Raw genomic sequence first — 17,403 nt, 5'->3', positions numbered from 1 at the left:
CTCCTCCCTCCTCTCCACCTCCTCCCTCCTCTTCACCTCCTCCCTCCTCTCCACCTCCTCCCTCCTCTTCACCTCCTCCCTCCTCTCCACCTCCTCCCCCTCCTCTTCACCTCCTCTCCACCTCCTCCCCCTCCTCTCCACCTCCTCTTCACCTCCTCTTCACCTCCTCCACCTCCTCCATCCACATATCGTACCTAAATACAGTTATTAGTTGCATCCTTTGAACGCTGTTTAGCTGCTTTGAGAGTTATTGACACAAAGTAACGTTAGAAATTAACATTCTCTCTTGGTTTCAACTTGTTTCTTCAAAAACTACTTGAACAGTTACTGTTCAGTGCAAAATACAGACAGAAATGATAAGAAGGCTTAAGATTACATAAAGAAAAGATACGGGACTGATTGGAATAAATAATGCTAACAGGAGAAGCTAATGCTAATGATGGCTGCAGGTGGAGATGCTGTCTTTCACAGATTTAGGATTTAACATGGGAAAACACCCCTCCCCCTTCTCCTCCCTCCTCCTCTCAAAACCACCTCCAGTCATGAACCGGACCTCAAACGGATCTCCAATCTGTAAATATTCAGATCCACATGCTTCCAACCCTGGAGTGAAATCATCCGGACTCCGTCATTCTGGCTCCACTTAAATTAGTGAAGACTTTTTCACATGAGGCTGAATCGACCCGTCCGAGACCCACGTTTCCTCTGTGCCTCCCTTCAGCCCAGTAAAGAGGAGAAACTCAAACACTTCAAACCAATGTTTGCCTTCAGATTACCGAGAGCAAACGTCTCTTTGTCCTCTCATTTCCCGCCGGCGCTCGCAGAGAGCTCGATAAGTGAAACACGGAGACGAGATCTCGGGTTTCAGCTCACGCTACAACCAGCGGCGACTGCTGAGAGGAGAAACACCGAAAACAGAGGAGAGCAGCTTCATCACGACTCGACCCAGAGCAGCAACATGCAGAATGCTAATGCTAATGCTAATGCTAATCACAGCTGCTGTAGATACTTTGTAGTGTTAACAAAACTTACAGCGGAGTGCAGTGAAATAGTAACTGTTGAGCAAACAGCTCTGGTGAAGCTGAAACGCCTCAGAGAGAGACAGCAGCTCTGCAACGCTCAGACGACAAAATGACCAAAACCTCAAGAAACTACAGTCACTGTGACTCAATCAAGACCACCGAACTAACCCCAGACCCAGTCAAGACCACCGAACTAACCCCAGACCCAGTCAAGACCGCCAAACTAACCCCAGACGCAATCAAGACCACCGAACTAAACCCAGACCCAAACAAGACCACCAAACTAACCCCAGACCCAATCAAGACCACCGAACTAACCCCAGACCCAATCAAGACCACCGAACTAACCCCAGACCCAATCAAGACCACCGAACTAACCCCAGACCTAGTCAAGACCGCCAAACTAACCCCAGACGCAATCAAGACCACCGAACTAACCCCAGACCCAGTCAAGACCGCCAAACTAACCCCAGACGCAATCAAGACCACCGAACTAAACCCAGACCCAAACAAGACCACCGAACTAACCCCAGACCCAATCAAGACCACCGAACTAACCCCAGACCCAATCAAGACCACCGAACTAACCCCAGACCTAGTCAAGACCGCCAAACTAACCCCAGACGCAATCAAGACCACCGAACTAAACCCAGACCCAAACAAGACCACCGAACTAACCCCAGACCCAATCAAGACCGCCAAACTAACCCCAGACGCAATCAAGACCACCGAACTAAACCCAGACCCAAACAAGACCACCGAACTAACCCCAGACCCAATCAAGACCGCCAAACTAACCCCAGACCCAAACAAGACCACTAAACTAACCCCAGACCCAGTCAAGACCACCAAACTAACCCCAGACCCAGTCAAGACCACTAAACTAACCCCAGATCCAATCAAGACCACCGAACTAACCCCAGACCCAATCAAGACCACCAAACTAACCCCAGACCCAGTCAAGACCGCTGAACTAACCCCAGACCCAAACAAGACCACAGAACTAACCCCAGACCCAAACAAGACCACTAAACTAACCCAGACCCAATCAAGACCACCAAACTAACCCCAGACCCAAACAAGACCACTAAACTAACCCCAGACCCAATCAAGACCACCAAACTAACCCAGGACCGAATCAAGACCACCTAACTCACCCAAGAACCAGTCAAGACCACCTAACTCACCAGACACTGAGCTAAAACCAACCTAACCCAAGTAAAGACAAAGACGACATCCCGAGACCGAGTCAAGACCGAGATTTCGAAAATGTGGTCTAGAGACCAAGACCAGTCTCGGGTAGTCCAACACTACCATATTTCATCTGACCAAAAACTGATGAGCAAACTACAGCTTGAAATGTTTATTCAGTAAAATGTGTAAAGTAGCAGCTTTAAAACGACACGAAAAACCATCTGCAGAGGACTGGAGGGAAAAACCTGCGGGAAGATTCTTCAAACCGCCTTGAAAAAGATTTCAAATAATCACGATCTGCTCAAGGAAAACGTGTGGAGCGAGTGATCCTGCCGACTGGGCGTCTCAGACGGAGTTCTGCGTCCCATGTTTTACAGCGATCCGTCTCTCGGGGTTAAATCGGCCCGTCGGACCGGCCCGGGCTCTCTGGACTCATGAAGAGGACTCATTGTGCCAGCAGGCAGGCATTAGCATCCGTCTATTCTTAGTCCGGCTCGGCGGAGCAGGAAGAAAACCACTTGTGTCCTTCGGGGAGGACGAGTCGGAACACAGCGACCTTCTGTTTGGGTTTGGCGTGAAGAGGAAGCTGGATGGAAAGAGTCCGATAGCGAGGCGGATTAAGGTGTTTTCTGTTTAACTTCTCAACAGAAGGATGGAAAACACAGAATGACACGCAGACACGTCCTATCACCTCTAAAACCTGCTGTCAAGGTCTTTCGTTTTTTTTTTCCTCTACAGGTTGCAGAGCTGCTGTCTCTCTGATTTAACCGTTTAGCATCAACTTAAGTCTTAACTGTTGCTTTTGTCAGTTCTGCCACAAAATAACTTTTTTATGTTTGTCTATTAGAACAGCAGCTTCCCAGTATTTTGCAGGATTTGTTACACGAATCCAAAATCCGCGAAGACAACCGACGGTGTGTTGGGACACGTTTCCATGACAACCATTCAAATAAAAACACATCACATTTACACGACAGCATTCTGGAAAGGCTGAAACATTGAAAACGACGAGGTCCACACGCCGGGCGTCCAGCCTGGGGGTGTTCTGAAAGTTGACTTTACCTCGTTTCCATGGAAACGGAGTCTAAGTTGTGTTTTCAGTGACTCCCAGCGCTGTCGTCATGTTAACAGAAACCCAAAATGCAATGAAAGTTTGGTGTTTTTGCTTGAAGGCACTGTCTTGAAAACGGGCCTCAGTCAATGTTTGAACAGATTTTATGAAGCCAAAAGACATCTTGACGACCAGAGGACACCCAAAAGACGTCCCAGCAAGCAGAGGACAGCCGTCTTCCTCACTAGACGGGGTCTGGGAGGGTTTGTCCTCCTGAGAAAGTGTGAAAGGTTCTCAGACCCTGAAAACATCAGCCGGAGACCAAACACTCTGGACCTCATTTGGTTATTTGCGCTCTAATTGTCCTTGGAGAGACGGTCTGTCCTCGAAGGAGGGACAGGATCACTTCAGAGCAGGAAAGGTTGCGTCTGCTCCTCCAGTGACTGATTAACTCGTCTAATCTCCTTTTTAATGAATTTCCACTGAGCGGAGGGAGACTCCGGCAGCCATCGGCCGGCGGCTGCTTCCTCCCTGTTTGTTCTGCCGGGTTTCTGAATGGGCCAAACACTCCGGCTCACACAATGGCGCCATAAAGGGCCCATTGAGGAGGAGTGGCTGGGAGGGCCTCGGACCGCTGCCGCATCAAAGGGAGGTTGGAGGGCGAGCAAACAGAGGCGCACAAAGGAGGGCCGAGCCGGAGGGACGCCGGGGGACCCTGCTCCCGTCCACAAGTCTGAACCGGGTCCGGGAGGCCGGCTTTCTGCTCCGTCACTGTTGGTCGGTACGATACGACCACAGCAGTGAGGAAATGGATCCTCAGTGAAGCGAGGGGGTCCCTGTGGTTTAATCAGCTGGTTAATCGATCGGTACCTGGGCTCTGGGATTAAAAAGTGCGGCTTTTGTATTTTCTGGGGTTTAGCTGCTGGAAGACAAAACATCGACCATCGAGAGTCGACAGACAGGAGTGGAAACGCTCTACTGTCCATTTCCTGAACAGCGAACTGAGGCGGTACATCAGGAGGAAAAAAGTAAGGAAGTTCAAACCAGCAGGGGGCCAACGAGGCGAGAGCCTGAGAGTGACCTTTGACCTCTGGTGGACAGGCAGGCTGGAAGGGGCTTCGCTGTGTGAGCACGGAGTAGAGAAGGGCTCCGGGTCCCGGAGGATCCGGAGGACCGGTGAGCTCTGACGGTCCTCAGCCTCTTCTGAACCACGATCCGGCGTGAAACTTCATGTTTCGACCGAGCAGCAGGACGGTGCGCAAAAACACAGGAAGGAAGACGGAACTCAAGCGTTTTTCAAAATAAAGCTCGAGGCAGACTAACCTTCCAAATAAAACTTTTTATCGTCTCTCGTAGTTTTACCTTTTCATACAGCCGTGAACTCAGATTCCATTTTCATCCTGTTACTGGACATCAGTCGTTTTTATCCCGTCTTATTGATCTTTAACTTTCTGGTCTCCTCATCCTGTCAGGAACAATGCTTCAGTTTTCATTTCCACATCAACCTTCTGGAAACATGTGCAGGAGCAGCGTTTCAAAAAAGTTGCATTTTTAGTGACTTTGTCACGTAAACAGACTCCCACATAAACACGACCACAGCTTTCTACTTTACATTATTCCATTCTATTCCAAACTGAGCCGAATACCAAATAATGCTGGAATTCTAAGCAGCGTCACCCAGTAACATAAACTTCAGAAAGTAACGAGCCATGATCAGACTTTCGTAATTCAGCACCAATGACCGAAGTTCCTCGGTTGTGTTAAAGAAGCAGCCAGCCTCGACACGACCTCTGAGCCGCTGAAACAACAGAAAGTGACTCAGAAGCGAAGAAGTGTCAGCCGAGCGTTTCAAACGCCCCCTCTTCCTGCTCCGCTCTATTCCGGTTCAGACGTGATTCAGCTCCATCGCTGGTCCCTGTTTAGCCCCCGTCGCTCCGGACCGGCTCGCTCCTATTAAGGTCAGATACGCCGCTCGTCCTTCAGCACATGAAGAACGACAGAGTTTAACAGGAAGATGGAACCCGAGTGGACCGGGAATGAAAGAGACGGACTGTCGTCCCCCCGAGCTGAAGCCCGTCCAAGTTGAAAAAGAACAGCTGCTATTGACCGATGAGACGAGAAACGTGTCGTCGAGTGAATCACAGCGGAAAACACCAGAACAGAGAGCGACTGAAGACCGAGCATCAGGGGCAGCGTCCACAGCCGCTCTGAGACTGAGGGACGGTCAGAGCGTCCACAGCCGCTCTGAGACTGAGGGACGGTCAGAGCGTCCACAGCCGCTCTGAGACTGAGGGACGGTCAGAGCGTCCACAGCCGCTCTGAGACTGAGGGACGGTCAGAGCGTCCACAGCCGCTCTGAGACTGAGGGACGGTCAGAGCGTCCACAGCCGCTCTGAGACTGAGGGACGGTCAGAGCGTCCACAGCCGCTCTGAGACTGAGGGACGCTCAGAGCGTCCACAGCCGCTCTGAGACTGAGGGACGCTCAGAGCGTCCACAGCCGCTCTGAGAGGGAATCACCAAGATAAAACTGTCTGGAGTAACAAAGGTTTTCATCAACAGAAGCACAAAATTTGATTTTCAGTCCACCTGGTCTTCAAGAGCTCCAGAAGTAAATTATTTCTGGAACCAGTGCTATTATAATGAGGCGAGGCTGTTGCCGTGGAAACTATCTGAAACATCCAATCAAATTTTGAAGAACCAAAGATCCACCGAGCTGCGATGAACTCTGCTCCTACACTGACATGGAGTCCAGGTCTGGAGGCCCAAACGGGTTTTTTTCAGCCACCAGCAGGTGTTAATTTAGAGATTTTAAAGTCACACATGTCCCCAGCTGGTCTGTCTCCCGTCCCCTCGTCCTCAGCTCTGTCCACACCAGACACAACCACCGTTTTTCTCCTTCTTGAAAAGTCTCCTGTCTACAAAAAGACGGCTCTAAATGATGCAGTACACCTGCCAGACCTGCAGGTGGCGCTGCAACTGAGGAGAAATACACCAAAAAAACCAAGAAGAAAGGACAGAGCAGATTCAGCTGTAAGAAACAACAGCAGTAGGACAGCATCAGCTGATCGGCACAAGGTCACCTAACCCCACCCTCAACCCCACCCCCAACCCCAACCCCAACCCTAATCCCACCCCCACCCCCAACCCCACCCCCAACCCCAACCCTAACCCCAACCCTAACCCCAGCACTAAACCCAACTGACTCACTTAGCCGTTAGCATTAGCCGTTAGCATTAGCTGTCCTCACTGTGACCATTTCCCTGAACTCCTGTTGACCAGAGGAGGAGCAGCGTTAGCATGGCGTGAAGCTGTTGTCCTCGTCCTGGTTGACTCCGTTAGCATTAGCATTCATCAAAGCACACGACGGCGTTTTTCAAAGATGGCGTCTGCAGCTCTGGCACCATGTCAGTGAACTCCAATTTAACGAAACAGGATGAAGGAAACACAAGAGGCCCTTATGATGAAATCCACAGCAGCTGTGTTTAGCATTAGCATGCTGAGACAAATGGTTAGCTTCCCTTCCTCACAGCTGTCTGCATGTAGCGAGTTCTCCTTCTCGTTGTCGCTAGTTGATGAATCGGCTTCTTTTAGCATCCAGATTATAAAGCATCATAATCCAAGCTAACATCAGACTGTAGAGCATCTTCCTCCTCTGACCTCCAGACGACAGATCTTGCTGTACTGGTGATTTCCTCCCGTCCTGCAGCTCGCTGCTGGCTCTGAATTAGCGACATTGACATTAAAACCACATCAGCAGCAGGAAGACTGCGGTCAGTGAACAATGCAGCCGCCTCGACCCGGCGAGCGACTCGGTGTTTTCATCTGCAGGGAAAACTGCCAGGGCTCCAGGAAAGCAAGTGTGTGTGACGCTGAGAAGTGTGTGAACGTTGGTGAAAGACGTTCTGAGGACAACAGTCCACCAGGAGGAGGAGCAGGAGCAGCAGGAGGAGCAGGCTGCTGGGCCTCTGGTCCTCCTGCTGAGACGCTGACCTTCTGACCTTCTGACCTCTGGTGGAACAATAGGAACGTTCTGCAGCTGCAGGTTAAACAGCACTCTTATCATTTCGCTGGGGTTCGTAGAAAACATCAGAGCTCACCTGAACACACACACACACACACACACACACACACACACACACACACACACACACACACACACACACACACACACACACACTAATAACTGCTTTGTGAACCCTCTTCTGTTATTTTCCTCCGTCACTCCTCCTCCTCCTCCTCTTTCCACTTCTTCACCTGTTTTCTTCTGTGAATAACCCCCCCCCCCCCACACACACACACACACACACCTGTCCCCCCCTCCTCCACCTCCTCCTCCACCCTCCAGGTATTTTCTTTCACCTTCCTTTCAGACTCGATTTACTGCACTGTTATTGGCTCAACGCTGTTTTTTCCTCTTCAGTCTGTAATGACAACTCTTCCACTAATAAAGGTCTGAGGAATGATGTGTACACACACACACACACACACACACACACACACACACACACACACACACACACACACCTTTACACTAAAGACAGTACAACAGTGGATTGTGTTGAGTGAGGAATGACCTCATTGGATGATTCATGTTATTCCTACAGTTAATCAGGGAGCCCCTCCCCCTCCCCCTCCTCCTCCCTACTCCCCCTGACTCCCTACTGAAGTCATGAAGCCTGCAGACTGAGAGGAGGCCGTGTGTGTGTGTGTGTGTGTGTGTGTGTGTGTGTGTGTGTGTGTGTGTGTGCAGCTTTGATAAACTGTAGACATGATGTTAGAGGAGTTAAACCTACTGATGGACTGTTGAACAAGAATGACAGAAGAGGAAGAGGAGGAGGAGGAGGGGGAGGAGGAGGAGGAGGAAGACGAGGAGGTTCGGAAACAGCTAACAAGGTGGAACGTTGGCTCCGTCTCCGTGGAAACGGGGACATGGGACTTTGTGGAAACACTGAGACTCTAAGACTCTAAAACTTTAAAACAAAGTGATCAGAGCCTGGCCTCTCCACCCCCGATGGCCCCGGGGGGTCGGGGGGGTCAGAGGGGGTCGGGGGTCGGGAGGGGCCCAGACCCCAGTGAGGGAAACGCTGCTCAAGAGAACTCCCAGGAAAAGAAGAAAGAGAGTCAGGGGTAATTTAACAAGCCTTCCCCTCCGCAGGTCCAGGCAGGTTCCCTCACATTCCTACACACACACACACACACACACACACACACACACACACACACACACACACACACACACACACACACACACACACACACGGAGCCCACCTACATTCTTTCAAGACAAAACTGCCACCTGGTAACCAGAGCGCCCCTTAAGCTCCCATGATGCATTTGGTTCAGATTTGTGCAGAAAGCCAGGTTCACCTGCTGGACCGTCTCCACGGCGACCAACACGAAAAAAAGAAGAAAAAAAATTCTTCATTTCTGCAGCGTCCCCTCATCGGGTCAACCGACTCGAACAATGAACCAGCTGGCTGGATGATTAACGGTTCAGTTCACACTCCTCCACTCAACCCAGACACGCTCAGGGAGAACATGCAAACTCCACACAGGCAGGCCTGGACTCGAACCGGGGACTTTCTGCGGCTGGAGCAGCAGTGCAAACCACTACACCAGAATTCCACTTCTCACACGGGGTGTTGTGAGAACAGAGTCCTGGTGTTTGGTTCTCCGTCAGGAGGAGATCTGAAGCATCAGTTCTTCAACCAACGGTGGAAAGATCGACCTCTGATGGACCAGAGCCTTTTATAGACGCTTTAATTCATCCCCACAGCAGCCGAGAGGTAAACACACTCAGAAAAGGTTTTATGAGAGACACACACACACACACACACACACACACACACACACACACACACATACACACACACACTCCAGCCATGAATGGCCACTCCAGCCGGAGAGCCCAACACAAAGAGGCCTGGAGAGGTTTCAGGAGTGGAGGCTGGGTGGAGGTGAAGGTGAAGCGCTGACGGAGGGCGGGGCCTCATGAACACAGAGACGCTCACCACAACCTGCAGCTCCAGGCCAGAGCGGCGCCTCCACCCTGCTGGGAGCCGCCGGCGCCTCCACCCTGCTGGGAGCCGCCGGGGCCTCCACCCTGCTGGGAGCGCCCAGAGCCTTCACCCGGCCCCTGCTACTCATTTAACTACTGGATGGTGCTGGATGGGTGGTGCTGGATGGTGTTGGATGCTGCTGGATGGATGGTGTTGGATGGTGTTGGATGCTGCTGGATGGCGTTGGATGGTGTTGGATGGTGCTGCATGGTGTTGGATGCTGCTGGATGGATGGTGTTGGATGGTGTTGGATGCTGCTGGATGGCGTTGGATGCTGCTGGATGGATGGTGTTGGATGCTGCTGGATGGGTGATGCTGGATGGCGTTGGATGCTGCTGGATGGATGGTGTTGGATGGTGTTGGATGCTGCTGGATGGCGTTGGATGCTGCTGGATGGATGGTGTTGGATGGTGTTGGATGCTGCTGGATGGCGTTGGATGCTGCTGGATGGATGGTGTTGGATGGTGTTGGATGGTGCTGCATGGTGTTGGATGCTGCTGGATGGATGGTGTTGGATGGTGTTGGATGCTGCTGGATGGCGTTGGATGCTGCTGGATGGATGGTGTTGGATGGTGTTGGATGCTGCTGGATGGCGTTGGATGGTGTTGGATGGTGTTGGATGGTGCTGCATGGCGTTGGATGCTGCTGGATGGATGGTGTTGGATGGTGTTGGATGCTGCTGGATGGCGTTGGATGGTGTTGGATGGTGCTGCATGGTGTTGGATGCTGCTGGATGGATGGTGTTGGACGGTGTTGGACGGTGTTGGATGGTGTTGGACGGTGTTGGATGGTGTTGGATGGTGTTGGACGGTGCTGCATTGTGCTGGATGCTGCTGGATGGATGCTGCTGGATGGTGCTGGATGGTTTTGGATGCTGCTGGATGGGTGGTGCTGGATGGCGGTGGGTGCTGCTGGATGGATGGCGTTGGATGGCGTTGGATGGCGTTGGACGGTCCTACCTGGCCCAGGTCCAGCGTGACGTTGACCTGGTTGAACTCGGTGCTGCGGGACAGCGGCGGGCTCTGCCACCAGCGCTCCGTGCCGTCGATGGCGTTGGTGATGGGGTGGGCGCGGTCGCCGTCGCCCTGGCTGCAGATGTCGCAGTACTGACCCTGGAGAGGGAGACGGGGACAGGCGGTCGGTCAAGGAAGACGAGGCTGCTTCTTCTCTGATCTCACTCTGGCCAGGATTTGGATTTAGAGCAGCGCCCCCTGCTGGACTGACGGCCAACACTGCTGGAATGTTGGACTGGTTTGATCGACCACGGCTGGTGAACTTCATTGATTTATGTTATGAAGAAAGATGAACTTGAACCTTGATTGAATCCCTTTCGACCCAAGAGTGATGAATCATATAATAATTTAGAAATAAGTTAAATGTTTAATGAACACCCCTGTTCCAGACGAAAAGTCGAGTTGTTTTCCTGGTTCATGCGACTCAACTGATACAGATCAAATCATACTGGCTGATTCCAGCTGTGGCCACTAGATGTCGCTGTATGACAACAGAAAGCCGCTGAAACACCAGAGAAACATCTTTGCGCTTCGTCTCGATCGTCTAAAAACCTGAATCCCGTTTCGGCGTCATGTTAAAATGAGGGGTTTCCTTTCACAACAGGTTCGTCCCTGAAGCTCGGGTTTCCTGTGAGCGGCGAGACGAGCGGCTTGGCTCGGGTTACGGCAGACGGCTCGCCTCCTCTATTGTCTCAAACCTCGGTCGGATTGTTTGGTCTGAAAGTGGAGCGCCGAGAGTTTAGTACCAGCATGAGATGAAATAAAATCAAGGTTAAAGAGGAGCCCCCCCCCCCCCCCCCGGGGCAGCTCCTGTCATCTCCACTTTCATGCCGCCTCTTTCCGGTTGTCTGCCGGCTGAAGGTCGGCCACCTGGAAGGCGACGCCCCTCCTCCCTCCCTGCATTCCAGCCTTTTCTCCACCTCCACGGCGGAATCTGCCATTTCTCTCCACGTCTCTGCAGGCGGCGCTCCGAGTGACGGAGGCCGCGGCGACGCTCCGAGTGACGGAGGCCGCGGCGACGCTCCGAGTGACGGAGGCCGCGGCGACGCTCCGAGTGACGGAGGCCGCGGCGACGCTCCGAGTGACGGAGGCCGCGGCGACGCTGGGCCGCTCAGGAGGGAAACTTTCTCCAAAAGTTTCACCAAAAGTTGCGTTTTCAACTCCACGCTCCCCTGGTCCTCCTGCTGCTGAGGCTAATTAATGAAAACATTGCTACTATCAGCGCAAGTGTGTGCAGCCTCAGCAAACCCCGGGATGAGGGAACATTCACCACATCGAGCGGCTGAAAACTTTCTGAAACTCAACAAAAATGATGGATTATCCATTATCTCCGCAGGTTCAGTGCTGATCTCCGGCCTCGGACGAACGCAGCGTCTCGTCAGTCCTCACAATGAAGAGGACAAACACTGCTGCTCCACTAGTTGGCGTCGTTCTGTACCCAGATCCTCCACCTGTACACACACACAGGTTTTTATTTGAATTTGAAATGTGGGAGTTTTTCCCATTCGGTGGGAGTTTCGGCCTGAGAGGAAGCAGCGCCGCCCGAATGGACGATCCAGCGGCGACAGAGCGGATAAACCCGGCCTGGTGGACGACACGGGTCAGTCACCACCAGGAATGTGGAGAACAGGTGGGAGAGAGAGAGAGAGAGGGAGAGAGAGAGAGAGAGACAGAGAGAGAGAGAGAGCTCTGCCTTAATGGTTAACTGGTGGATCTGCCTTCCTGTCGTCTCAATGATTAACTTCACCACGAGCGTCCTGGCGGCGTGTTTACGAGCTCGCTATCTCAGCAGCGCATTAGAAAGGCATCACGACGGCACGGCGGCACGGCGGCGCGGCGGCGGGCCGATCACCGTCCAGTGAGGAGGGATGGAAGCTGCCCGGCCTTACGTAAGCGGCCCCGTGGTCAGAGCGCTGCCAAGTCCTACAAAGGAAGCAGTGCATGAAATAATGAGCTGGCTGCAGTCCGTGCAGGTCCGTGCACGCTGCGGCTGCAGGTCCGTGTATGCCGCTGACCCCTCCGAGTGGAGGCTGGGAATCGAACACTGCGGCTGCACTGGGGATATGCAGGCTTTTGAAATGAGTCCATTCACTCGGAGTGTGTCCTCTCTAGAGCGTACAACTCTCTACTCACTCACTGCACCACCTGGTGGCCCACTCTAGTACTGCAGGAACAGACGCCGACTTGACGGCTCACAGCATCTTTCATACGTTCAGACCAGGCGCCGAGCGGGTAGAACATGAAGACACTGCTGGAGTGCAGGAAAGCTGTAATGCCAGGGGAATCCAGGGATGTTGGTTTCAAAAAGAGCCCGGGTCTCCTTAGAACCCATTAGAACCCATTCAAAAATGGTGACTTTCAGAGAGTAAATAACTACATAAAGCTCCGGGTTCCAGACCAGGTTCTGGTCTCTGTCTCTAGGTTCTTCTGGACCAGACTCTGATTTTCTCATCAATCATCTGTTGATTTTATTTTAGGAGTTAAAGTTCAGCATCAATCACCCAATCACAGCTCCTCCTCTGCCCACGTGATGCGGTCATGTGACAGGCTGGACCAATCACATTACATCTGGTTTACAGAGTCCAGTATGGAGACGTCCTGCTGGAGGCTTCAGAACGCTGTGGGGGATGCCACTTTAGCTCCGCCCACCCTTATATACAGCCAATGAGAATGCTATGGGGGGGACGCCACGTCAGCTCCGCCCACCTTTGGTTCAGCGTGAACAGCAATGCAGTCACGACGGACGCTCCTGCACGGTCAACTGCCTGTTTTGGGTTATCTTTAAACATGATTTAATCTTTCTTCGTACGGCTTTTAAAGAAAAGTACGAAGTGATGAGCGCCACACCTTAAAGTCAGAGGCAAAGTCAAGGGTCTCATAACAATCACATTTAACTTAAACAGCTACAAAAGCCTCTCAGGATGCAGGAAGGAAGATTTTAGCTTCATATAAATACTGTCATTTTTTCAGTTGCTATATCCTGTGACAAAATAAAAACTAATGCCTACAGGCTGTGTTTTCTGTTTCCTGTTTGTTTTCAGACTCACTCCCAGGGTGCCTCGCTTCAGCCTCTTCACAGAAAACTCAGCGTTTTCGTATTTTCCTTTAAAGGAATACTCTGAAGATTTTGGACCCACGCCCTTTCCCTATCTTTGACGGAAGGATTTAGAGGAGTAGAAGCTGTAGACTCAGCCGCTGTGCGCCGGTATATCCTTCCACGGAGCACTGCGCTTGTGCAGGTCTGTGTATCAAAACCTTATTTTAACGGATTGAAAACAAAACACGTCTTTTTAAATATTTTATAACCATTCGGATTTACTTCACGTGCTAATACGCCGTAATACGCCGTCCCCTGGACCACTGGGAGGAGGATTTTGTCCACTTTTGTCAGTCCGGCTCTGTTTCCTATTGACTTCCAGCAATTGAGCTAAGCTAACCACGATGCTAACAGCTGGGAAACAGCCACTGGATGCACAGACACAAAAAGGGTATTTTTGAGCTTGTGGCGGGGGTCCAAAATCTTCACTGAGAAACGTAGTGGTTTTAGTGGTTGGCCACTAGTTGGTGCTGCTTGCTGTTTTAGAAATTAAACCACACACACACACACACACACACACACACAGACACACACACACACACACACACGCTGCAGAGACCAATACACATGCAGAGTAGCAGCGTTTCGAGTCGAAGTGTTTTTAAAAAAGTTCTGCCCTGGGAGTCGTTTACATAAAGTTGCTCCGGGCTCTGCTGCTGTCTGAACATTCAGAAAACCATTTTGAAGTTTCATGTTTTCTCTTAAAGCCTTTGTGTACCGGAGGCTTCATTGTTCTTCCTCCTGCTCTTCCTCATCAATCAGTTCTTCTCTACAACCCGCTACACCCTGTGGAGGCCCGCTTTGGGTCTGCGGGCCACATCTTTAGACTCCCGGTCTGGAGCTGGAGCAGGCAGGGGAAGAACATGCAGACCGCCGGCGCCTCCACCCTGCCCCCTGCTTGACACCACGGCAGCAGGTGGAGCGGGCCCCTCCCTCTCTCACCTGGATGGTCTGGCTCGGGTCCCCGGACACCGGGCCCCCCACCAGCTTGCAGTACAGGTCGTGCAGCGGGCGGCCGCCGTCGTCCTCCCCGCAGGTGGCGGTGGCGGTGATCTTGGTGCCCTCGGCCAGGTTGAAGTACGGCGGGTGGAGGCTGTAGCCGTTCACCCCGCCGGCGGGCAGCTCCTGGGCGCTGCAGGCGGCCAGCAGCAGCAGCAGCAGCACGGCCGGCCGGGGCGCCATCCTCCCCTCTCTGTCTGCTCCACCTGCCGTCCGAACCGGGGGCGGCCGCGCGGCGTCCGGGCGGAGAGGCGAGGCGGGTCGGGTCCGGGGCGGGCGGCGCGGGAGGCGGCCGAGAGGAGCCGAGAGTCGCTGGAGAGCCGGAGAGCCGGAGGACCGGAGAGCGGAGCGTCGAGGTCCGAGTCTCCGAGAGAGAGTGTGTGTCTGAGTGAGTGTGTGTCGCTCCACCCGGCACTCCACAGCGGAGTCCCCCCCCCACCCCCCACCCTCCTCCTCCTCCTCCTCCTCCTCCTCCCCCTCCTCCCCCTCAGCTGGTTTGGCCCTTCCCCAGGCCGGAGGGCGGCACGGCCCCCTCCTCCACCCCTCTCCTCCTCCACCCCCCCCCCCCCTTCCCCCCTCAGCTCTAACTTCTCTCCAGGTTTTACTGAAAACATGAGTTTGAAAGTTTCTTTCCCAGAATCCTCTCAGAACTTTGACCCAGCGGGATCCAGTGGCTCACTCCTCACACTCTGGAACAGATCCTGATCAGATCCTGATCCGTACCTCGATTCTACGATCTAAAGGGTTTTTCTGCGTTTCTGTTGATTTGGAGCTGATGGGGATGATGGAGGAAGCTGAGAGCCTCTGAAGCTGCAGCTGGTGGAGGCTCTCAGCTTCCTCCATCATCCCCATCAGCTGGAAGACCAACGTCCCGATGCTTCAGTCCCTGTGTGGAGGAACCGTTCGCAAGATGTTACGCAAAATTACACGTTACACAGAGTTACACAGTTACACAACATTACAAAACGTTACCCAGCGTGACAACGTTGCACAGCATTACACAACGTTACACAGAGCTACACAACATTACATGCTGTTACACAGCGTTACAAGATGTTAAATGTGTTGAAATGATGTTACAATACATTAAAAGACATTCGATGTGAATTCGACATAGGACTTTCGATGTGAAAATACAGCGTTCTGTGTTTCTGACGGACTCCAAGTTCCGCTGTAGTTTAAAAGTTTCCTAAGAACCAAAAGTTGATGCAGTGGAACAAAGGAAAAGTTGTAAAGCTGATCTCGAGGTAGAACCCCGGAAACCAGCTTCACGCAAGAAGTTTTCTCTCAAGTGGAAGAAAAATTCTTTTTATTCCGAGTGGAACCCAGTAGAGCTGTAAAACAGTACACACACACACACACACACACACACACACACACACACACACACTCACACACAGAGTAACAAATGGCGCATGAAGCCACACACACGCACAAACAGCGGGCGGCCTGCGGAGCCAGGTGTCAAACACAAACACAAATGGCAGCAGGAGTTTCAGGAGGACTCCGTTTCAGTCCAACAATGATTCACCGGCCGGGCCGTAAAAACGCTGCAGCCAGGACTCTGCTTGAGGCTCACATTCTTCAGGTGTGGGCGGAGTCTGCCGGCGGCCGCCAGCAGGACTTTGCTCAGCTGATAGCCTCTCGGTCACGTCACTCCAGTTTCACTCTGGACTTTCGTTTTGTGGCCTGAACGTTCAAATCCTGTTGCTCCGGCTCAGTCCAGAGTCCCCGGCCCTGGCCCTAAACCCAGAGGAATCACCTGAGCAGGTGTGTGTGTGTGTGTGTGTGTGTGTGTGTGTGTGTGTTTGGACCTGGGCCATGTAATTAAAGTGAGAGAACCACTGGAGAAGATGAAGCGGTTCCTCCGCCGCTCAGCTGACTCAGAGTCACGGGTTCAGTTTCTCCATCAGCCGTTTGGGGAAAATGACCGATAACGAGGACTGATCACGCTTCATCGATAAGCAGAGAGTTAATAACTCATCACTGAAAATCACATGTACTGCAAATAAAGTGTTGCTGTGATGTTAGCTGAGCTGTCAGGCTGCAGGCTGATCAGTCAGACAGGCCAGAAAAGCTAGAGGAGGACGATGCTCTATAATCTGATGCTAGAGGAGGAAGATGCTCTATAATCTGATGTCAGAGGAGGAAGATGCTCTATAATCTGATGTCAGAGGAGGAAGATGCTCTATAATCTGATGTCAGAGGAGGAAGATGCTCTATAATCTGATGTCAGAGGAGGAAGATGCTCTATAATCTGGCGTTAGAGGATGAAGTTTGCTGAAGTTCCAGTCTGAAGCCGACCTTTATTTCCAGATGCTTCACGTTGTTGTGGATTCAGGCTGGTCATGCTAGAGGCGTTGCCCCAGTGCATTGTGGGATCCCTGCAGCCTCCCAGCTCCTCTCTGCTCTCCTCTTTTCTCTCTTTCTTCTCAGACACACTGGAAGCTCTTCATTTCTCAGTGCCGGGCCAGCGGGGGGTAAGTGGGTTCAGCTGATGGGGCAGTTCACAGCTCCTGCCACGGCGAGCCGCCGCTCCCTCGCTGCTCCTCCGGTCTCCGTGGCAACCAGGAAGTAGATTAGTTATAGAGCCGCGAGAGAAAGGCAGGATTAGTGAGGTGAGACAACCAGGCCCTTTTCTTCCTCTCCCTCCACTTTTTACCATTTTGCTCTTTTTTTGGTGGTTTCTCGCCGTCTTTTCCGCTCTGTCTTATTGTTTGTTCTTGTCATTTCGAATCGCCTGTTTCTCCCTCTGTCTGTATTTCTGGATGTTTCTTCAGGGAGAATCACTGCACTGAGCCTCTGTTGACAGATAGATAGATAGATAGATAGATAGATAGATAGATAGATAGATAGATAGATAGATAGATAGATAGATAGATAGATACAAGAGAAATTCACTTTTCCAGCAGCTTTGTCAGGTAGAAGCATCGTAAAGTAAAACCTATTAAAACCCATAGAGCCACA

At 52.1% G+C, this 17,403-nt stretch overlaps 1 protein-coding gene across 1 annotated transcript in view; it reads right to left on the bottom strand.

The window, feature by feature from the left end:
* The window catches only part of lama5 (laminin, alpha 5), a 64,464-nt gene extending 49,692 nt beyond the window's left edge, over positions 1-14,772 (bottom strand). The window contains 2 exon segments of the mRNA XM_030118753.1: positions 10,287-10,439; positions 14,380-14,772. Coding sequence (XP_029974613.1) covers positions 10,287-10,439; positions 14,380-14,619 — 393 coding nt within the window. The 5' untranslated portion in view covers positions 14,620-14,772.
* Positions 14,773-17,403: the final 2,631 nt, after the last annotated feature.

This window comes from Salarias fasciatus, chromosome 20 (genome assembly GCF_902148845.1).
Source record: "Salarias fasciatus chromosome 20, fSalaFa1.1, whole genome shotgun sequence".
Lineage (NCBI taxonomy): Eukaryota > Metazoa > Chordata > Actinopteri > Blenniiformes > Blenniidae > Salarias > Salarias fasciatus.
The sequence above is the reverse complement of the archived record's forward strand: the minus strand, read 5'-3'. Positions and strand labels throughout refer to the sequence as shown.